This window comes from Polypterus senegalus, unplaced genomic scaffold (assembly GCF_016835505.1).
Source record: "Polypterus senegalus isolate Bchr_013 unplaced genomic scaffold, ASM1683550v1 scaffold_3384, whole genome shotgun sequence".
Taxonomy (NCBI): domain Eukaryota; kingdom Metazoa; phylum Chordata; class Cladistia; order Polypteriformes; family Polypteridae; genus Polypterus; species Polypterus senegalus.
In genome coordinates, this window is record NW_024384621.1 from 11,678 (window position 1) to 36,098 (window position 24,421).

At 42.6% G+C, this 24,421-nt stretch overlaps 1 protein-coding gene across 1 annotated transcript; it reads right to left on the reverse strand.

The window, feature by feature from the left end:
- Positions 1-655: 655 nt before the first annotated feature.
- Positions 656-18,838, reverse strand: LOC120522027 (low affinity immunoglobulin epsilon Fc receptor-like). Its single transcript, XM_039743253.1, has 6 exons — positions 18,715-18,838; positions 11,618-11,722; positions 4,517-4,723; positions 4,274-4,425; positions 3,154-3,260; positions 656-836 (listed from the first exon to the last, which is right to left on the reverse strand). Exons 2-6 carry the CDS (start codon positions 11,673-11,675, stop codon positions 656-658), a joined length of 705 nt encoding a protein of 234 aa, XP_039599187.1. The 5' UTR covers positions 11,676-11,722; positions 18,715-18,838.
- Positions 18,839-24,421: the final 5,583 nt, after the last annotated feature.

Genomic DNA, 24,421 nt, shown 5'->3' on the forward strand with positions numbered 1-24,421 from the left:
GTTTAGTTCTTATTACTGCTGCTAAAGTTACACCAGCCAAGCACTGAGACTCTGATCTGCAATGACACCTTCACATCGGTCACTGAGGTGTTGGATTAATAACTTTGTTCATTGAATAAAGAAAGCAGTGATTTAAAAACTATATTGTGTCTTTCCTCAGGTCTCCTTTTTTTAATATTTCATATTTCTAAAGGTCAGAGGCCATGCATTATGTAAAATATGTAAAAACAGAACACACTAGGAAGGGGGTAAATACTTTATCACATCACTCAAGACACACACAGGTTGGTGACGTATCTTCATTTTACTAAATGCTGAAAGGACTTGAATGTGTTGCTTGTTACACAAATATAAAATTGTTTTATAAAATCAGAACTGTGCATTTCTTCTCATATGTAAATGAAGCTTTATCATTTCATCAGTTATCTATAACCACCATGTGCAGTTCAGGGTCCGGGGGTCTATTTAGTCAGAACTGAGAAGAAGTCACAGACCAACACTGAGATTACAATAAGATGGCAACATTCATTTCCCCCCAGTCCTGTATGTAGAGTATGTTGTCCCTCACTACCTCTGTCACCTACATGACAAAGTGACGTGACCGTCTGGACTCGGGTCAGACTAGCAGCTCTATGATTTACTGATGAAGTGATCCTTACGATTTCTGAAGACAGCGGCTCTGGCAGGTGACTGGAACTCTTGATAGCAGTTTAAACATGAAGAGGAAATGCAGCGGACTCACAGATCCATTGATGAGAATCTCCACATCTGTGGTTATACACCTTGATATTTGCAGGTCTATCAGGATACATTCTCCTTTGTAGACATCGCTGGGTCTGAAACACAAGAGGAGCTGTCAGTCTTTCTCCTGACCTCACTGACCTCGTAGGCTCACAAACATCACCTGACTTCAGACATTAAACAGATGAAAGGCCACCAGAGGATTGTAAGTCAGCAGTGTGGCTAATAAACTGAAATTCAATACTCACTGTACACAGGCAGGCTGGGCCTCACTTAGCCATGGTGGGTGAATTAAACTAAGTTATAAAGGACACTCATAATAGAAACCATACTGGACGATGACCCCCCACACCCACCACACCCTGAGTCAGGGTCGTCATTGTTGAAGATTCTATCTCAGCTGACAAACTCTTCATTTGTATATTCTGATTCAAATGACACAACTCTACTTTTAAAGATATATATAAGGTACTGTATATTAGCACAGAGCTCTCTGAACATTAGCAGGCACACTTTTGATGGTTTCTTAGATATTCCATTACATAAAATTAGTAATGCTGGGTTCAAAAACCACTTAATCTTTGTAAAATGAATGAATACGTCAAAGCCTTCATTGTGATTTGTGTAACTTGACCGTTTTTTCCGTGTTGATTGACGTGACTTTGAGGCTGACGTCTAGAAATGCTGCCATTGCTTCCTGCTTTCTGCCTGAATACACTTCTGCTAATCTGCAGTAGCCGTTCTCAGACACACGACTCACTAGTTCACTTTATCAGGCCTCTGATGATTCTGAAGACTTGCCTTTTCTATTCTACTAAAGCCTCATGGCCTCGTTAGCCTTTATTACAGAGTGCCAACTGCTCTTCTGTGTGTGGCCATCAGTGCTGCGGTGTCTCTTGTGACCTTTAACCTGATGATGACCTCATTTAAGAGCTCATTAGACACTACAGCTCAACATCTGACCTAAACTAATACATCCAAATACCATTTAACAATTTAACATTTGCTGACAATTCAGTTTATAAATGAAGACATTTGAACACATCACCTAAAAGAACCAGTGGTCCCTCCATTGTCTAAACCCACTTCATCCTGAACAGGCGCCCAAGGCAGGAACAATCCCTGAACAGGGAGCCAGTCCATCACAGGCAGAGAGACACACTCCAGGGCCAATTTAGCATCGCCAATCCACTGAATGTGTGTGTTTGTGGAGCACCAGGAGGAAACCCACACAGACATGGAGAGAACATGTGAACTCAAACAAGGGAGGACCGGGTACCCTTGTCATCTTACAGCAGTGTGGCAGTGCTACCAGTGTGCCACCCAAAAGAAAGAACCAAACCTGCATAACTACATCTATGAGGACATGAGAGTGAAGCCTTCTGTTACTAGCAGATGAAACGCCATCACTACACGTGACAGACACATGCTGATGACAGCCCACCTGTGTCTGTTATCGTTCATCTGCTGTCACATTTCATGACTTGTGTTGGACTCCTCGTCACTTCTTGGTATTGAACTGTTCTCACTGCTCTATGGGATACGTGGATTGTGAAGAGTGCACATGATAATAACATGAACTAAAACTTGACAAGTCATCATATTGTACTCACACCATTAATAAGAAATAAAGATTAATTTGGGGCAGCGTGATGAAGCTCTGTCCAAGCATATGGTACCCGCACATTTTAGACTTTGGCTACCCTGTGCCAGCCTGGCTTTTGGGCAGATTTTGGGCTCTTTCCTGTCTGGATGGTGTGCAACTCCCTCAGTTGGATACTGCAGGCAGGAATAGAGTTGTGTGGATGAGTGGACTCTTTATGACCAACAACATCCCATAATCTGCCTATTATATGTCAGCTATCACACCTGCAGTAATCCACTTTGTGTCCATTCACACTCCTACCTCTGGCGCTTCAGCTCCTCACTGTCCTTGTGGCACCCTGTGGCCTCGTGGCACCTCAGTGGGTGTTTAAGTTCAGAAATGACATTCTCACTTATTTACTTGTAGTTTGGTTTACTGCACTGCACAGCGTTTGTCATTTGTAACATATTTCATTATTGTCTTCAGAGCTCTGAGAAACGACATTCATGACTACATGTGTAAGGCCAGCAGTACTGGCAGGATTAGGGAAAGGAGTCGGTAAACGTGAAGTCAGCAGTCACCGGCCATATTTATGTAATATTTAAACAAAAATAGTGTGTGGTTCAATAATGTCAGAAAGGCACAAATTATTGTGATGTCCGCTCAACTGTTTTATGTTATTAAATAAGACAGCAGACAGTGTGTTTGTCTCCTCTAATGACAGTAAAGTGTCACCTGTAGGTAACCCCCTTTCTGCTCCTGCCTAATACGGTTTTGGAGCTCATTCAGTCAAAGTGATGCGTCTCGACTAAAAGGAGTCTTCTTACCTCTTGGATTTCACAGGTTCAGCGCCCATCATGGTAGAGTTGTTTTCTTTACTGATGTCGTATCCGCCAATCCAAAAATAACTTGGAGCTTTACTTTTGATAAAGTCCTGATAATAAAACATGAAATGAAGAAGTTGATGTACAGTTGAACTTGCATGTGTCTTTATTGTATTGAATTGTCTTCTCTTTGTCATAATCAATAAAACACATTTTACCTCCTTTTTTTCTTTAGTATAAACTGGCCTGAGTCTCACTTATAAATGTAACAAACAGACTAAACTCTCAGTGTCTCACCTGCTTTTATCATAAACTGAGCTATTGTGTCACCTCTTGTGTCACTTGAGCAGATGGCAGTGATGTCCAACACAAATAATGTGTCAGTGTGCTAACAGAGATACTGGATACTAAATACAACATCCCTGGGGGAAATCTCACAAAACCCCAGCCCCAATGGAAATCAACCAATGATAGAATCTGCAGACATTTGTACTGATTTGGGTCTTAACAGGGGCCTGTCACCTCAGAAGGGCAGTTCAGTGGCATTCTGTGTTTAATTTGGAGCGAAGCAATGGTCACCTGGTGATTTACATGAAATATTGATGAGCAAATCTTAAATGGTTTTATATACTAATTGACTAACTCATCACCAGCAACCTTTTGTCCATTATGTATTTCCCAGATGTCCATCTAAAAACCAGAAATGCATGTAAACGTAATGTAGAAATGGCAACTCTTAAGAGCTCCTGGAACCAAGTAAGAAGAAACAGCAATCTAGGATTCACAGCACGTCTGATGACATCAGTTGTAGCGAATGAACAAAGACGTCAAGAGTCCTCTGAGAGAACCTTTACTTTCTCACACAGTCAGCACTAAACAAAGGGTCACTGAGACTTTGATTAAAATGGCAGTCGCTCTGAGCATTTGAAATGATTTGACAGACTCTCCAGATCTATTGGAGGAATCTGCTTTAATAACATACTGAGCTGACTGCACTTCAGCTTAGGTCTTCTGGGATTGTTCTTTCAAAGCGTTTTATTTTAGTGCTCTTGTCCTGACAGTTTAACTTACACTATACAGTTTGAAGACAGTCATTTTAAATCCACCTGTGTAAATGACATACCCGCTCCTCTAAACTTTCTATATTCACTAGTCGTCCACCTCTTGTCATGCACCAATCACGGCTCTGCTTCCAGGTCTGTTCATAAGTGGAAATGAAGTAACACTTGGAATTGAAGAAGATTCCACCCGGTTTACATAAAGAACAAGTATTATCTGTGGAAAAGGAAACAAAAGAGCAAACGAAAATGAGGGATTGAATGAGCAAGGAGCCCACAGTCTACTAACCGTGCAGCAAAGCACTCACCGGGAGACGTGTTTGTAGCATCGCAGTAGAATTCCTTCAGATTACTGAACTCCTTGGTCAGTTCATCAAGTTTCTCATTCAGAGTTTCGTACTGAGACTGCAGGATATCTCGGCTTTCTTGTAGTTCAGTGTTGTTGCTGGTCAGAATGTAATTTGCACTTCTTAACTCCTGCAACTCTTGCTCATTGTGATTTAATTTTATGAAATCTGAGGAAAACAAATCATGTGATACAATCAGTAATATAAAATAATATATCTTTTAGACTTGAGTTAAGAGTACTCTCAGTTTTGCACTAATAAAGAATCCCTTTCCATGTTTCCTGCTCATTTTACTCCATCACAGTTTGTAATAACAGATGAAGATTGTGCTTTACTAGTTTTAGTGTGTAACAGCAGTTCTGTTTTTCATCTTTTTTATTTTAATCAACGTCAAAGGGTATGAAGAAGCTGAGATAGACTTTAATCTTAATTTGTTATTTGTGTCAAGTCTCAACATCCGAGACCCTTACCTGACCTCAAACAGTCCATATGACCCCCTAGTAGGTTGTAACCCAGAATGGCACAGTGCCAAGTGAAAGACAACTGGTTTTGAAAGTCAAACTGCAAAAACAAAATAATAAAGTGTGTCACTCATGTCACCTTCTGGTCTTATCTGAGGTAAGCCTATCGTTTTCCATCCATCCATTTTCCAACCTGCTGAATCCAAACACAGGGGTCTGCTGGAGCCAATCCCAGGGCACAAGGCAGGAACCAATCCCAGGCAGGGTGCCAACCCACCACAGGGCACACACAAACACCAAGGCCAATTGACAATCACCAATCCACCTAACCTGCATGTCTTTGGACTGTGACTGTGCAGACACAGGGAGAACATGCAAACTCCACACAGGAAGGACCCGGGAAGTGATCCCGGTCTCCTAACTGTGAATCAGCAGCGCTACCACTGCGACACCATGCCACCCAAGCCTATCGTTTTCATTTTTTTAATTTAAACTAAACAGGGTGACATGATTGGCCCCCCAACATTTAGTCTGAGTCCTGTTGTTCCTGAGTCTGATGACAAGTTGTGTAGTCAGAAGGATTTTGTGCCTTATGATATCAGAAATCTTCCAGCCTGGCACAATTAGTCCAACAGCTGCCAGACCAGTTAAACCAGTTACAAATTCACCACAGGCAGACCTGGCAGAAGCCAAAGCATGACTTGAGGCAGCAGAAGCCCAACACCTTGGATGTTGACAGGGACCGTCCCAACTGAAGTCCCAATGTGTCCTCTGGATGACGTTGATTTGTACCTGCTGATTTCTGAGCACACTGCTGCCCGACACTGGTGGCCACCATGAATGGGCACATCTACTCAATGCCTTCCAAACAGGGGAAGAGCAAGAGGTATTTTATGATTAGGAGGAAAATGATGGGCTTGACAGCATGAGGTTAACAAATGCTACAGTTTTAGCCCTTGGCTTCCCAGTCATAGTGCCTGGAGTGAGGTCTTTCAACAGGATCAGAGCTCCATAAGGCAGTGCACTTATCACCTGAAGGAGATGCCACCTCTTGGGAGTGCCTCACTTTTACAGTTCAAGGACTCCAAAAGGCATGGCCAGTTACCCTCAGTGGGCATCCTCTCTGACCTCTGGGTGATAAGAGAGATACAAGTGTTAGTAATCACGCCCCCTGGTGTCCCAGGGTGGTAGTGCTTACCTCAGATGAGCCCAGAAGGTGACCCCCAAACACACATGTATGACAAGTGCAATGCAGTAAGAAAGAAGTCAATAAATAGTCCATAAAAAGGCCGTGCAATTGTGGAGGTTAAAAACAGACAATCAATACTTTAAAGTCCCTCGTTGAAATGATTCAAGGCATCAGGTTAGTCTTGTCGACAAGATAAGCACACCACTCTCAGCCCCCCATCAGCTGACTCTCGTCCCACCTGCCCTCTCCAGCTTCGGCCGAGACACACCATCCGGACCCCGTCTTCACATATGCTGTATTGTGCTACCTGGACCCCTGAAGGGACAATCCAAGTCCCCGCTCTTACACTAAAGTTCAGCAGGGAGACCCCTCACGGCACCAGCACCTTAGCTCCACTGCAGTGGTCCGACCTCCCTGCCTCCCCACCTCCTCTGTACTTTCTTGCACTGCCGATCTTTACTTGACGTTCACTCTCCTTATCCTCCAACCTCCCACCAGTACTGCTCAGCCTTTCCTTTTAAATATCGGTGGGCACAGTGCTTAATTAAGTGTCCCAGAGTGCCAACGAGGCAATCAGCCAGACCAGGCGCTCTGCCCATGAATGCAGGATTCAGTGACCACCTCATTAACAGCCGCTCCACCACAGTACGACACACCGAGCTAACCAGACTGTTTTTGTTGTTTTATTAATTTGCACCACCGTGGTCCTCACCTCGTGACAATCTTGGTAACTTTTATCTTCAGGTTGTCACTCCGATGCTGAGAGTTGCTAAAACGTTGTTAGCGCACACCACTAGCTGATTACATAAGTGCATCCAGCAGCTCTAACTCACCGGAGAGGAGCCGTCAGTCTTGAATGAGCTCAGGGCACGCCAAGGCTACAGGGCCGATGTAATATGAAGGGGGAAATGAAGAAGAACGACTGAATCCTTATGTTCCTTTAATTATTATGGAAATAATGAGTCAGAGTGAGCAGAGAAGATGAAGTATGAGGAGTTTTACTGAGAAGAAAAAGGACTTTAAAGTTACTGAGCAAAGTCTCTATTATGACAAGTCTGAGGTCCTACAATGTATTACGACGACTACTTCTAGTTTAGTGAGTGAGGAAAATAAGAGCAGACAGCTCCACATGAAGCAAAATCAACACTGGAGTCTCTCAAGGGTCTGTCCTTGGACCCTCATTACTTTATCTGATTGATTCTGGTATAAATATGGAGGAACAGCAGACACTGAGGAAGCAGTAAAAATAAAAAGACCTGGACAACCTTGAGAACTGGGAGAACACTTGGAACATGCGGTTTAATGTAGAAAAGTGCAAAGTGCGGCACGTGGGTCAAAGGAACATCAGGTATGAATACAAGATGGGAGACAGTGAGCTACAGGAAGAGACCTCTGAATAGGATTTAGGGGTTTTCGGTGACACAACATTTTCAGTGACTGACCAATGTGCAGCAGTTATAACAACAAATAACCGTTAAAGACAATGGACAGTATGCTCAAACTATATAATACATTAGTAAGACCTCATCTGAGTACCGTGTGCAGTTCTGCTCAATGCAGTACAAGAAAGACACAGCAGCACTTGAAGCTGTGCAGAGGAGAGCACCCAGGTGCATCATGGGACTGCAGGACATGTCTTACTGTGACAGACTCAGAGAATTAAACCTGTTTAGAAGAGGACATCATGTGGGGACCTCATCTGGGGGTATAAAATTCTCAAAGGCATTAATAAAGTAGAGCCAGCAGAATTCTTTCAGCTTAGGGTGAATCACGAACTCGAGGACATCGGGGAAATTAAGAGGAAGTGCCTTTAAAAATGAAGCCAGGAAGTTCTTCATTACACAAAGTTGTGGGACTCTGAAACAAACTACTGAGACATGAAATTGGAGAAGAAACCTCAACAACCTTAAAGAAGAATCAGGAGGAGATGTCGGGATAGCTTAGTTATTAGCTAAACACACGGGCCTGATGGACTGAAGGGTCTCCTCTCGTTTGTCACGTTTCTTATGTTCCTGCACTTTCTCTTCATTGTCATTAGTGACGTCTATTGAGATGACAGTTGAGTATTTTGTGTAACGTTTATTGTTGTTATTGTTTCTTCATAACAGTAAATGATAATTTAGGGCACATTACATGATAAATACATAAAACAAGACAACAAATGCACTCGTCTCCTAAACTCCTCAGGTCTTTAGAAGTTAAACATAACTTAGGCTGGAGGAGGCTGTGATGTGGACACCAGACAACAGCAGTTTAAAGAGAGGGAATGGAGTCAGGAGACGACATAGACAGATAACTGGCAGACAAATATTTAAATAAGCAAAGAAGGGGGAAACAGGCGCTGTTGATTGTTTTTATTTTTATGTTTAGAATTTCCTGAGCTTCTGTAAATGTTCATTTCCCCTTGGAAACAAATAAAAGTATAATCAATTCTAAAAGCACTTGCGTGTGAACTAATCCTCTTTAATAAAAACCCTGTGTGCGTCCAGGTGTCCGTGTGTGTGTGTCTTCTGGTGAAGTGTGCATGCGCAGGCCGCGCCACACATCACACCGTATCCCACCCATGCGCACGGCACTGTGGACGCACACACACTGGAAGCTGGGCACACAGTGAATGGCCTTGCCACGGCCGCATGATAAGAAATAAAGGACACCATTGCTGGGGAGAGTGCTGATTGGGTAGTCGCGCGCACATAAAATCCGTTGCTGGGGAGACACCACACATACAATAATCAGCTGCACGCCAACACAGATTAAAATACTTGCTGGGGAGACGCCACGGGCACGATTATCAGTTACGTGCCACACATTACATCAGTTGCTGGGGACACTCTGCTGATTGCCCAATGTTGTGACAGAAAATGAAAGTCATATTACGGACATCAAAGCCAGTATTACTGTCAGAGAAAATTACAGGCATTTTATGGAAAATTACAAACCAGTATTACTGCGAGAGAAAATTAAAGACACACAATACAGTGATGCATATTACAGCCACATACAAGCCAGTATTACTGTAAGAGAAAATATTACGGACGTACCTACTAACAACATGCCACCCAAAAGAAAAGGACACGTCAAATAGAACAAAAGAGACAGACAATCAAATCCTATATAAGCAACATCTCCTGGAAGAACGGTCAGCTCAACAAGTAAACATCAACAAAAGAAAGGCTGAAAGACAAAGAAAAATATGAGCAAATAGATCGATTGAAGAAAAAAGAAAATGACCATCAGAAAAACGCTAAAAGAGAAAGACTCAGAAGAGCAAACCTTAGAAATAGTTGGCATTTACTTGCCAGAGCCAGTATTCAGCCACGGTCAGTTATATGTTGCATTATCAAGAGTTAGAAGTTTTCCAGATGTTGTTGTCAAGGTTGTAGAGATTCCTGAACAAGGCAAACTGTTGCCAAACTCAGACAGAATATTTTCAAGAAATGTGGTCTATAATGAAATTGTATAGAAAAATAATAAAAAATAGAAAATTTTACCTAAATATCTTCTTCAGATATTGTGTCTTACAGATTGTTACAAAGTTTTACACTAAGACAATATTAATTATACTTACTGTGTTGTTGTATATGTTTCTATTTTATTTTTATTATTATTATACTTTAGGCTTCTTGCAAAAATATTTTTGACAAAGAAAAAATTAAGACAAGAAACAGAATGAGGTCAGGGTCCCTTGCCATTTAATATCGACTGTTCCTACTAATGTTTATGCACTACTGTTCTAGCGCCTGTTATTGTAACAGGCTTAATGTCTAGTGTTAAATATAAAGAGATTTCTTATACAATGTGATGACGCCACAGAGTAACACAGGACCACAGCATAGCGTCCCAGAAGTAAACCCAGTATGTCTCATATAAGAGTAGTCTCAGATATTAAACTGGGATTATCTCACAGCAGTAACACAGCATTGTAACAGCTAGCTAAGTGCCCTGAAGATGGGAGGGGCTGGATGTCTGATTGACAAGTGACCTGTCACACAGAGATGCAGGCTCTGCATTGCACAAGTTTCACGAAGGTCTGAACTTCATGCACAAAGCCTGGGAAGACTCAAGAAGGCAGAGGACCGAATAAACAGCAGTCCCATGAAGAAGATGAGGATGTGATTTGGTTGATAGCTGGGAGAGAGCATGTTGGTAGGAATGTCAGACGGGAACATTTTTTGTACATTGTATGTGTTTTTTTATCTTAGGCAAAGAAACCTGTAAATATTTTATTTAAAAGTCAGTAGATGAAGTCTACTTAAATGTCATTGTGTCACTGCTCAACCAACAGAATGACATGATTAGGCAACAAAACCACAACACGTTGGCACTCAGTGAGAAACAACATGGCATCACAGCCAAATGAAATCAGCACATTAAAATTCCATAATAAGCCACAGAACAAAAAGGTGAAACATTTCAAATTAGCAGACATCACAATGTTCCTCCAGACGCTCCTGCCTGTTAATATAATGCAGTGGTCACTTGATGGGTGGGCAGGGGACAGAAGCGAAGAAGCTCTAAGGAGACATTTCCTCCAGCGTGGTGTACTATTAACCCCTGAGACAGCCATCCTCTGAACTTCACTACTCTGATGTTAGTTTGGGATTCTTTTTTGGTTTTTCTTCTTTCATTAACCTGAGTTTTGTAGTTGGTTTGTTTTTCTCTCATTTTATGTAGTCAGTTCTCTAAACTGCCTACATATGACCCTCTGCTGGAGTTCTAACAAGTCTTTGTGGTATTTGGACTTGTAACAAGAAATGGCTTTAATAAATCTCATTGCTGTGTTTAAGTAGCTCGTTCAGGTTTATATTCCCATTCAGCTTTCCATAAGGTCACAATTGCTATTGTCGTGCATGATCGTCAGAGGCCCACCCTCCAAGTTTTTCCCAAGTATCTGATACCACCCGGCCAGGAGGGGGCGCTGTGGCTAACTGTCTTGTCCATTTATTTCACCAAATTGCAGAGAAAACGCCCAGTGAGCCCAACTGACTCCGCCCCTTCCTGTCCCTGGGCTTTAAGAATTTGACAATCTAGAAGGAAGTGTCACGTCTATCCAGAGGTAAGGAGCTCTGTGACTTTCAGATGGCAGATAAGAAAGCTGGTTAATGCCAGTCTCTTTATTACTCTGGCAGTAGTTTTGTTTCCTTTTAGGCCATCGAGAGTTTGTTTCTGTTTGGACTTTGAAGTACACAGGGATGGCCGGGTTGGCACCACAGAAATTCTTCTTCATTTGAGCCTCTTATTCCTTCAGATGACCCCACTATGTACACTGAATTACAGCCGCATGATCAGATGTTTTGAGGTAATGAGCAAGTCCTCCTAATAAAGGGGCCAATGACTGCGTATATAAGAAATACACAAAGCATTCACATTTCCTTCACTTTTCAATGCCACATCAGTACAGAGGATACTTACTGCAAACAGAAAGGGATATGAGGCCGGCCACTAGGAGAACACTGAAGATAATCAGCATCTTAACAAGGTTGACTCTCCTTTCTGCTCTAACAGGAGGCACTGGAGCTGTAAGACAAGCAAGATGGAGTGAGGTCAGAGACTAAACAGTTTCAACACTCGGTAAGCCTGGTCTGTTTTGAAATAAAAGTCAAACTCTTGTTGAATGCAGAAAGTTCCAGAAACTAGAAACAGAACTGACGTTATGAAATCTAAAGGCTTATGCTTTAAGTACCTTAAAGAAGGACATCTTGGTAAAGACTGTGCAGAAAAGATTAAAGGTCAAATATGCTGTCAGTCACACCCAGACACTCTGAATGTGAATAAAGAAATGGGTACCAACAATAGCCACAGCCACTAAAAAGAGCACACAAAGTCAGAAAAGACGAATATTTCTTATTTGTATGTCTCTGTGGAATCATTAGGGACGTGCACTGCTACAGGACCCGTTAAAGTGTGTGTCCTAGTTGGGGTTCCAATGAAAATGAAGTCTAAAAAGAGTGAAAGATGTGTAGAAACTTATGCTCTGATGGACTCTGGCAGTACAGCTACATTCTGCACAGGAAACTTGCAAGAGCAGTGAAATCTCCCTGGAAGAAAAGCTTAAGTCCACATCAGCACTAAGGAAAGATAAAGTCAATAGAGAGAAAACAGTAAAATGTTCTGTGCTATCAGAGTTATAAGTTTGTGAGGAGGAAGAAAATACATTTATTTAAGAGCCAGATGTTTCCACACTGAACTTATACCAGTGAAAAGGGAGAACATCCCAATGCAAGAGGATATCACCAGATGGTCACACCTCAAAGATGTGCATCTACCCCAGATAAACGTGAATCATACACAGTAAAGGTGAGGGTCCTTACGCTGTGAAGATGGCTCTTGGATGGGTTGTTAGTGGCCTAATAAAGGGGACAAACAATGAAAGACTGTAAAGTTATCAAGACACTCATGTGTCGATAATGGAAATAGAACAAATGTTACTTCAGCAGTACAATACAGACCTTCCAGAATGCAGCTGTGAACAGGAACTGGAAATTATACAGGAGGACATTAAGTTCATGTGCATAGCATCAGAGTCAGCAAAGTTAGTGGATGGACACAAGTGCTTAAATCTGCTCTTTAAAGACGAGACACTTAAAATGACAGCACAGCGTGCTATTGCAGTCAAGAGAAAACTTAAAAGAACCCAACATTCCACAAGGATCACAACATTTTCATGAAAGACATTTTAGAGGAGGGATATGCTATTAGGGTACCTACAGAAGAGTTGTCACTCAGAGAGGAAAGAGTGTGATACATCTCTCATCATGGAGTATATCATCCAAAGAAGGTCCAGCCACCTACGTGTCTTCTCACTCAATGACCTAACTAACACTCTCACTAGAGCAGCCATCTGTACTCATGGCAGATACCAAGTAAAGTTCCACGTGAAGATACTGATCTTCTTCGTTTTCTGTGGTGGCCTGAAGGTTATCTGAATGATGGACTTTAGGAATACAAAATGACAGGACATCTTTTTGGTGCTACCTGCAAACCCAGTTGTGCTTCTTATGTTTTATGAAGCACAGTAGAGGACGCTAGAAGCACAACTTCTGAAGAAGCAGTTAACACTGCGTTTCACAATTTCTATGTTGATGACTGTTTAAAGTCAGTTGCTACAGAATATGGAGTAAGATTGCTGTCAAAAATATCTGTAATAATTTAAGTCAAATTTACATTTCACAGGTGATATTTATGCTTGAGCTTCTGAAATTTACGCTTGCTTATCAGAATTACGAGTACAATTCTCAGGCGTGAACTGTCAAAAATACATCATTGATGCTCAAGGCATTCGCTATCGAGAAAGAGACAATCCAATCGATTTTTGTTACTAGGCGTGTGCCACAAAGGTAGAAAGACGGAGTTATTTTTGAGAGCGATTGCATGTCATACTTTTCACCTTACAGTGGCAACAAAGGGCAAAAACACAATAAACAAAATAAAACCAACACAATAAAATGAATTATACAATGACAACATACACTCCGTCTCTCTCTCTCTCTATATATATATATATATATATATATATATATATATATGGCCAATGTTCGTTGGACAGCCGGGTCCCAGTCTTCCGCATGGCTCCATGAGACATGGAGTCCTCCACAACCTGGGAGGGAGCTGGGGTGGCCTGGGTGGGAGCTAGGGGGTGCTGCAGAGACTCGTGAACCCGGCTGGACGAGTCATCAGCCCCACCCGGACATGCAATTGGGACCAGGTGGTCAAGCACCTGTATCACTTCCGGGTGGGCTGTAAAACGGGCCAGCCTCCACCACTGAAGGGCCAGAATCAGGAGGAAGAGGACGAGGTTACCTGAGAGGAGTGGTGGTGCAAGGCGGAGAGTTGTTGCTTTTGTGTTTAAGTGCTTTTGGGACTGTGTTAGGCCTGTGGGACACGGGGAAGACGTGTGCCCACGGGTGAAGAAAAATAAAAGCCTGTGTGATTTGTACATGTGCCTCTGCGTATTCTGTGCCGGGTCGGGTGCTATATAGCGCCTTTATCACAATATATATATCGTCACGGATGCCAGGGGCGACGACCCGGCTGGGACGCCATGAGGGACCGGAAGAGGGCACGTGCCCATCTTGTATCACGTGGGGGCCGCCACCCTGGTTGCTTTGGGGCCCACGGGTTGAGGGCATGGAAGCTCAACCCTGTAGGGGCCCGTGGTCACCGCCAGGGGGTGCCCCAATGCCTTGGGAACCCTGGACCTCAGCGCTTCTGCCACACCAGGAAGTGCTGGGGGGAAGAGGAGCAGGGACACCCGGAGTGCTTCCGGGGATGCAGCCGGCACTTCCGCCACATGGGGGTGTGTCCGTGGAAGATTGTCGGATCCCACCTGGAGCACATCCGGGTGATGATAAAAGGGGCCATCTCCCTTCATTCGAGGCTGGAGTCGGGTGGAAGAAGGACTAAGCAGGAGAAGCAAGTGTGGAGGCGGCCTGAAGAAAGGCATTGTGTCTGGCCAGGACTTTGGGGGTTGTGTGAGCACTGAACTTTATTATAAATATATCTGTAAATAAATGTGTGGTGGGTGAAAAACAACATGTCTGCCTGTCTGTGCCCGGGTTACGTTCACAATATATATAACCCAACGTCTGTCTGCCCGCTATTCACAAGAGAACTTCTTAACAGATTTAGATCAGGTTTTTAATTTTCTATAATTTGCTTGAACATTCCGGTTGATTCTGCAGGAGCGTAATCCGAGACTGAGGCTGTGGGCCGAGGGGAGGGGGAAGCGTGACATCACGAGGGGGGGTCCGGGTGGGACCCGCCTCACTCCCACGCCAGCCTCCGTTTACCTCTCGTCATGTTTTGGAGTGTACCTCGCCCCACTTGGCTAGCGATTCCTGTTTGTTTATTGATTTTTAAAGTTTGTCCTGTTTCACTACTACGCAGGCAGAGTCACGGGGGACAGCGACTTAACAGTAAGAAGTGACAGCATGAAATTAACAAATAAATAGCGGTGAGTTTAAACTTCACATTTTCATTCTATTATTTATTTGCGTATTTATCCATGCATCAATCTAATTTCTAAAGCCACTTTATCCTGTGCAGAAGCACAGTCACACAGAAGATGGAGCCTATCCCAGGAAGCCTAAAGCTCTTTTCTTTTCTTTTGTCTGTGCCAATTAAATATCACATAAATCTCATTCATCAGATTGCAGTGTGCCAACTCTGCCAGTCAGTATGACCCATGTAATCATGCCGGGCCAAGAAAAACTGAACTGAAATTTTAAAAAGTTCACCCATCTGGTCACAAAGTTATTAAAATTAGGGTGGTCCAGTGCCATGTAACCCTTTGCAATGGCAACTGAGCACCACAGTGAAACCTATTCATTGGATATGGCAAGTTTGTCAGCCAATTTGACCCATGAACTCATGCTGGGCCAGTCAAATCTCAACTGCAACATAAAAAAGGAACCTTGTCACAAAGCTATGAAAATTAGGGGCGCAAAATGCTGCCCAACTCTCTACAGTGCCAGTTAAACATCAAAGTTAATCCCAGTCATTAAAAATGGCAATGTCACAAATATGCCAGTCAATTTGAACCACGTAGTCACATTGGTCTGTGCAAAACTCAACTGCATCGTCAAAAACATCTGCATTTTCTCAAAACTGGGACAACTAGGGTGGTCCGACACCATTTAACCTTTTACAGTGCCCCTTAAACATCACAATTTGTTTCATTGCCAAGTTTACCAGTCACTCTGAGTCATGTAACAGCAAAACTCAACTGCAGTTTAACAAAGGAATTCACCTCTCTTTGAAAATTCGAGTGGGCCAACGGCCTACAACCCTGTATAATGCCAGTGGGCCATCACACTGAAATCTTTTCATTAGATATATATGGGAATATGACACATTTGACGGCCACTTGACTTGTACACACAAAGATCAACTGCAACTTAACAAAGACATCTTTCTTTTCTCCAAACTAGCATAGCCCAATGCCACCCAACCCTCTGCGGTGCCCATTAAATATTTAATTTCATTCATTAGATATGGGAATGTGCCAACTTTGCCTGTCAATTTGACCCATAAAGTCACCTGTCTCTTCACAAAGCCATGATGATGAGCGCTGTCCAACATCACCTAACGCTTTACTGTGCCCATTAAACATCAGAGTACCTCTTACACATTAGATATGAAAGTGTGCCATGTTTGTCATTGAGCTTGGCAAAACTGAACTGCCAGTTAACAAAGTCACCTGCCTTGTAACTCCTTTGTATCTGATCAGGTAGAAAATGTGGAAAATTGATTTTTCTCCACACCCAAAATAATAAAGGGCCCATTTTAGTGACGCACGTTAATATCTGTTAACACTGCTGAACATTTTCATTGGCTCTTAACGCTGAATAAGTAACTCCTTTGCACAAGTTGTGTGAAGAAGAAACTGGCAGGAACCAAATAACTTCAGGCTCACGTGATGGTCCCGCTCTCTCCATATCTCCATGGGCTTTAAGCCAGACCTCCCTAAGACTCGCAGCTGAAATAAATACAGGGTCCAATGGCGCCCCCCTGTGGTGGATTAGAGTCATAACCTTATTTCAAGTTCCTGGTAAAGCTGCAAGATAAGCCTGCTAGGCTAGTGGACAGGTCAGTATATGATCCACTTGGATTGTTAGCACCAGTTATACTGCCTGCTAAACTTATTTTAAGGGAAGTGTAAAGAGGAATATGGAGGGGATGAAGAAGTGAAAATTACGTATGTCCAGCATGGATGACAATTTGCAGTTCCTTGTAGATTACACAAGCAGGTGCATTAAACCGACTGGGTGTGGTCACATAAAGTCTGCACCAATGCATCATTTTGGAGACACTTCTCAAGATGGATATGGCACGGCTTCTTACCTTCTCTTAACCAACAAAGAACATAAAGAGACAGTCTTCATTCAAACTGAGGAAGTCAAGAGCAGCTCCACTGAAACCTGCCACTATACCGAGGTTAGAATGAACAGCAGCTGTGCTAGACGTCAAAATAAAGAAGATGCTAAAACATGAACAGTAAATTCCACTGCATGAGTCAACCTTTGGACTGACAGCACCACCGTACTAAGGCACATTGTAAATCAAACTGCTCGCTAGAAAACCTTTGCTGTTAACAGAGTTATAGAGATAAGGGGGCACTCACAGCCCTCGCAATGGAGGTACGTCACATCTGCACTAAACCCAGCAGACAAGACATCAAGAAGATCGACTACAGAAAGCTTCATCACAAGTAAATCATGGCTTCAAGGCCCAAACGTCCTGTTAAAGTCAGACCTGATGAGGGGGACTTGCTTATTAATGATGGCCCAGAAGTCAAAGGCTGTGCAGCAAATTCGAGTGCGGAAGATAAAACTGAAACAGTAAAAGAGCTTATAGACTAAAACTCAGAACGGCTAAGCTTGAAGAAAGCAGCAGCATGGTTCTTTCACTTAAAAGACGACAAAAGAAAGGCATTCCAATATATGGTCAGCCAACCTGAACACAGCTCAGAAAGACAAAAAACAAATGAAGGAATACAAATCAGCAATGACGTTCAAGACACTTTCTCTAGAAGACTCGTCTAAAGAAATAAGCAGCTTACTCATCTCAGTCAATCACCCCGAACAGATTAAAGCCTTACATAAAAACCACCACCATGTAAAGGAGCCAAATGTCCAAACTTGATCCTGTCCTGTGCTGCTAGCTGCTATGCCAGGGGAGGCTCAATACCCAGCAATTAATCACAAGAATTCACAGGCTGCAGCTTCTGCCGCCCTGACTTGTGTTCATCAATAAAGAAACACAGCACTGGACAGACCCGTCAGCAAGCTGTGCCTGTGCCAAGAAACGGCAGTTCATTGAAGTGATTCATCTTACATTTGCCATACTTAAACTGGCTTTGTTCATGTACAGGACATTTAAGTTTTCATTGAAATCTTCCTGAAAGTTAAAGGCTCTTGGCTAGGTCACGTTAAAGTCACTGACGTTTGCCCTTAGCATAAACAATTAGGACCAGATGTGTGAGAGCCATTTGCTAGTCATTTCAGTTACGTTAAGTCGATAAAAGTATTTTCTAAGTTCTATTAAATGTTTGCCTACATATCAGTGCATAGTACACGGAGGTTCAATTATCACCCCCCCACACACACTTAGCTGAACTGGAATATTCTACTCCCAGTCTCTCCGACTTAGTGGTCTGCCTTGGCGTAAGGAAGGCATGGAGGGCACACAGTTTTAAACCGTGCCCAGCTGGGTGTAACGTAACGTGCTCTACTGAGCAAACAGTGCCTCACGTAAAGATCGCACTGAATGTGAAGTAAAGCACAGAGTAATAACTCATCTTAAAGTAGAGAACTGAAGTTTAACAAGAAACTTTATTGTCTCTTCTCGTGTGAACTGTTTGCTTGTAAGTTTCACTAAACCTTTTTTAAAACAAACTTGACTGGACTGAGGAATTTCTTTTGACTCTCGCTTGACCACACCTTAACTGCTAAATACAGGCTGTCTGCATTTAAGAAACAAAGAATTTGAAGTTCATAAATTATGCCTACCTGCGTGTTCTTCTGCTCGCTGTATTTCACAGGTTTCTTCGTTGGCTAAGTAATGTACTCTGCTAGCCTTCTTGATAGAAACTTTAAAACAGCTCCTCTCTAATCCACTAACAAGTTCTCTGTCCGTCCGTCTCTCTTCACGAATGCAAATGAACTGAACAGTTACACTGTTATATAAAGTCTAAGTTACCCAGAAAAGTGGACCACGTGGTTTGTAACAAATCATCCAGCTGTTACCAAGGTTGCCCGTGTTTTCAGCAAATTAAGGAGGAACAGGACTTTCTGTTCTAAACAGTAAAATTGTCCTTGAAAATAAGTTTCAACACTTTTCAATTTGTTTCATGGTTACTCCCAAATTCTAAACTGTAACTGCCGGGCTTGGGATCGTTTGAAATGCTTTCGCTAAAGTATTAAATCACGTCAAGTAACAATGCAGTGTTATCTAGCTATTGGTCTATCTATTATATAGTGCCTTTCACATCTGTTATACTGTTCTTAGTTTGTGTGCAGACTGCTTGATAAAACGTATAATAATAATTTGAGCCCAAATGTAACAGTACTGCACAGACCACCCTGCAGGGACTGGAGATTAAGCTGCTGATGGAATGAACAATGGAACGCCGCCTGCTTATAGAAATGTGCCATGTACAGTAGATAGGAAGACGTGAAATGTATTTCTGTTATAATCAGAGTTCAGATTGCTGAGTTTAAAGAAAGACATAAACGAAGGAAAGCATTTCCTAAAGAAATACATTTTCAAGGTTTGGAAAATTAAAGGATTTAAATCAGCATCACCAAAATAATAAGAATACATATAAAATATAAAAGTATGTCTTATTTAAGCAGAAAATTCACTTAATGTAATATCAGTGGTTATAGTTACATTTAAATTGGTGTTCACATAGCTTTAAGAACAATAAATCAATCAATTAATCAATAAAGAACAAATTCTCAATTGTCTCCTTTCTTGAGGATTTGCACAATCAGAGCTTTCTTTCTTTCTTCCATGCCAAAGGCACGTGGGTCAGACCAGTTGGAAGAGAGCATGGAGCTGATGGAGTAGGACATCTCCCCAACTTCGATTGCCTCTGGGGTGACCTGCTCTACTTGGGGTGCCTTGCCATTTTTCAGTGATCTTATGGCTGCATGGCCTTCACTTCAGTCGTTGGATTGACACGATTGTGCTCTAAGGTATCAGAAAAGCCTTGGGGACAGTTTATACTTCATGCTCTGAACGCGTATGCGCATGCATCATGGCTGTCACATGTTCCCAGATTTCATTCAACGCATCCTCTGAGCACATCCACAGAAATTAACGCCACGCGTCTACGAGTTTCAGGACCAGCAGAAAGTTGGGGGCGCAGTGTGATCAAGTCAGAATGTGACGTCAGAGTCTCTGTTTACTATCGACATGTGACAGCAAGTCGCTTTACAGATCCTACAGGGTCGATGTGCGTGCTCTGATGTTTGAAGAATGAAACATGAATGAAAGAACAATCGCTACGTTCTTCTGGGACTTCCCCTGAACTGACAGGAGCAAATCGCCACACAGAACACATTAAAGTTATGATATTCCAGCGCTCTGCACATTTAGAATCCTTACATTTATACTTGATATCACTTTCATGATGAAATGCATTTAAATACGTATGTTACATTTTACAGATAAGTCACTAACTTCATTTAAATAATGAATACTGATAATAATGACACACGTGGTGGCAGAGCGGTAGCGCTGCTGTGTCACAGTAGGGAGTCGCGTCCCTGGTGTTCCCTACCTGGAGTTTTCATGTTTTCTTGGTGGCTTTCCACAGTGTGCTCCGGTTTCCTTCCAAAGACATGAAGGTTTGGGGATTTGGTGATGTTAAAATGACGCTAGTGTGTACGTGTGCTTGTGTTCACCTTGTGCTGAGCTGATGCTTCGTCCAGGGATTGATTGACTCTCTCTGTGCGCGATGCTTGCTGAAATGACAGATGTAATCATTAAACATCCATCCTTTTCAGAGATACTGCAGCAAAGTGTCCTTGGAATTTAATCGCCGTTTGAGCGAAGCCGAACCCGTTCTCAACGTGATGATATCTCGCACTGCCACCTGGTGGAATCTTCCAGATTTACGTAAACTACACATTCAAGTATAAACAGTATGATGCTTGCGTAGCAATAGTGTCCGCTGGAGCATGTGCCACGTCTCCTGAAGTATAAACTCAGCCTAAGAGAGCTCGTTGTGATGAATTCAAGAGAGAAAGTCTTACTGTAGATTTGAACCGTTTCGTTAGCTCCCCATTAATCTTCACTGCCATTTGTGGCCTGATTTTAGAGTCCTGATGACAATTTTGCTAAGGTATCTGGCAGTATTGTGGCCCATAGTGCTTCTTGCCAGATACTGTCAAGTGAAATCTGTGAAGTTGTGATTGATATTCTTGTTCTGTTCAATTGCTTTCTCAGGCTGATAATATTTTCACAATGTTAAACAAACCAATGAATGAAAACATCTTTTCCGTTTTATAGATTTTTGATGCAGGAGCACATTACCTCAGCATAGGGACACGATGACAAAAATGTATTTCTTGTACGGTGACATCTTTCACTTGGATGTTATAGACTGCACTGAGTAAGTAAAGCTGGAAGAACTACTGGTTTGTGTGTTTTCATTTAAGGCTAAAAAGAAAAACAAATGGGAATATTTCAAAGGGGGGATTCTTTTCTATAGCCACTGTACATCTTAGTATGTTCGAATAGTTTAGTGTAATCTCTGTAAATTCATATATGAAACAAGATATCCATCTGATTTGGACTGATTTACTTGTAGATGACTAATACCAATGGATTTTGTGTTGACTGAAATTAATTTACTTAATTAAATGACTAAAATGTAACTAAACAAAATGCAATTAATGTCAGAGATCAAAATGGTCACTCAAGTCCTTACATTGGCTCCCGGTGGGTCAGATTTCAAAGTCCTCCTTTTAACCCATAAAGCCCTAAACGGCCGAGGCCCTCCTTACTCATCTAACCTTACTTATTTTACTTCCAAACCAGAGAGTGAATTAAGATCTCAAGATGCCGGCCTGCTAACGATTCCAAGAATTAATAAAATAACGGTGGGAGGTTGAGCTTTGAGTTATAGGGACCCAAAGCTAACGGCTTTTACCTGCCTAGATAAGTTCAGACTTCAATCTGAAACTAAACTAGAAATACAGGATGATGAACACTTTAACGACTTTACTAAAAACAGGCCTGCATTGTCACGCTGAAGCGGTGGCTCTGAGGCGAAGGGTCTGTGCTGGGTTCTCAAAGGCTGCCCGTTCATATCTTGTTACTGCCAGAAGGAATCCTACCCGTTGGGCCCTTGAGCAAGGCCCTTCACCTGAAAGTTGCTCCAGGGGTGCTGCACACTGGCTGACCCCCCAAAGGTCACATGAAAAGACAATTTCCCCTCAGGGATTAATGCAGTGTTCCAAATTCCCCAAAATAGTGATATCAGTCATAATGCTTATTCTTACACACTTAGACAAGACTGTGGGGTGTGATCAGAGTGCAGCAAATGGGGAGGTCAACAATGAGGTGTGCAGATTCAGTTTAATGATCAAAAGGAGAATCAAAATGTACACAAAACGCAGATTAAGATTATTACACTCCTGCTATGTGAATAAAGGAGGTTTTCTAGTATTGTTACTCAAAATCTATAAATCTTTGTTAATGACGTCTGTCTATGTGTGCTATAAGAGAGTGCTGAGAACAGAACACCCCCAGACTTATCAAATGAGCAGTCGGCCATTTATGTGGGTGTAAAATGAGACTGCAGAGCGATATGAAGCACAGTTTAATATCCCTAGAATTGCGGGGCTCATGTCAGGACCCACACACTGTATTGCCGTCACCCCCTTAGGTTGCCTTCGTTCTTTCTTCGTAGACAACATTAAGAATATACACCCCATTCACAGAGGTGCTTCTATACAAGCATGAGCCTTGTTAAAAGACCAAGTATGGTTTGCCTGCCAGGAATGCGATCTCCCACATTTACAATAATGCCAATTAAAGACTCTGTATGGAGTGGAATGTCTACGACTCGCATTAAGAGTAAGACGTGATGAAGGAATTCCAAGGATGAATTAACACAGATTACATTAACTAATCTTACACGTTGTCCCAGGATGGAGTAGAATGTTTCTCCTTCTTTCAGCTTTTAATGTAATTTAACTCTTTAGATGTCACCTTCATCCAAAGTGACTTACAAAATCTGAGATACAACTGATTTCATTTCTTTTTGTTTTTTCCAACTGGAGCACAGGCAGTTCAAGGGACTTACCCATGGTCACAGTGTCCGTAGTGGGATCTGAACAGAGGGGATTTTGGCAGGGAGGGAATGTGGCCATAGGTGACGTAAAAAAAGGAATTGTGAATGTGAAAGCTGTTGGGTGGACCAGCGACCATGTTAAGGTGGTGATAGACACTAAAACGGCTGTATAGAGATGTCCCAGAGGCCGGCAGCGGGTTATGTTTTCATACTGTTATTGCGTTACTTTGTGTTTTCATTTTGCTCGACCCCTGCCATGTTCACAGTCAAGATGCTGTACTGCCCTTTGCTGTCTCTGGTCAGTTTTGTGTCTGCTCGACTCAAGTCCTTCCCAGCTCTTTATTTACTGACCACTCACTTCACGGTACATTCAGCTGGTCGAGCTAAAAACGTAGTCAGCAGCAGCAGCTAAACCAGCAGCGGTAGAGACGGACTCAGCAGCAGTGACGGTGAAAGTGGTGTCGAAAGTGGACGCAGCTACAAAGGCGACTGGGCTAGTGTACAAAAATAGAAAACGTACAATTGTCTGCTGGTCAGAGAGGTTGTATATGGCTCATAAACCAAGGAGAGAAGAAGGCAAGACAGCTGAAAAATACCTGGCAAAAAAGTTAGGAGAAGCTAGCAGTGTTTGTAACAACCGTGAAGAAAAATGTCATACAGAATAGGCAGCAGACGCTCAGTGTTAAAGTACATACTTTATTTGGGGTCCTGGGACTGAGAGAAACGAGAAACCAATGCAGGAGAGCCGTCACAATTCAGTTTGTCTCAGATCACTGCACTCATACCTGACTGCTGATAAGAGAGTCGCTTCTGTTAAGAGGAAGGGGAATTGCAGCTTCTACTTGACACACAGGAGCGCAGCGTACAGCAGAGCAGAGTGGTGATGGGGCAGGGGGCAGCCATTCATTTATGCTGCTGGTTGTGCTGGAAGAGCAGACAGAGGCGTCTGATGGGGACGTGCGTCTTGGTGAGAGCAGCATGTGGGGTTGGGGGGCAATTCCCAGGTTTGGGTAAGGGGTGGACAGAACAGCCCTGAGGTCAGCGTTTGAAAGGTGGTCCCCTTCAACTGAGAGAAGAGAGTGGCATGTTTTAACTTTAATTGGCATTTACAACAGAAGCCATGTCGATCCTGATGACGTTGAAGGTGAAGAGCGGTTACTGGCTATAAGAAGGTGAAAATGAAGCTGGTTAGTGGATGCACTTCTCTCAAAGCCCCCGTGCTGATTAGTGCTGAAGAGGAAAATATTTCTATTAGACAGACAGTTGACAAGGACAGGCTTGTATAGGAAAGTTAAGAGTGAATGAATTGGAATGACCATTTTAGTAGTTAGTTGGAGTGAAATTCTTATTGACTTTTCAAGCAGCACAACATCATAGAGGGGAATAAGAAAATGGAAGCCAGTGGCTTA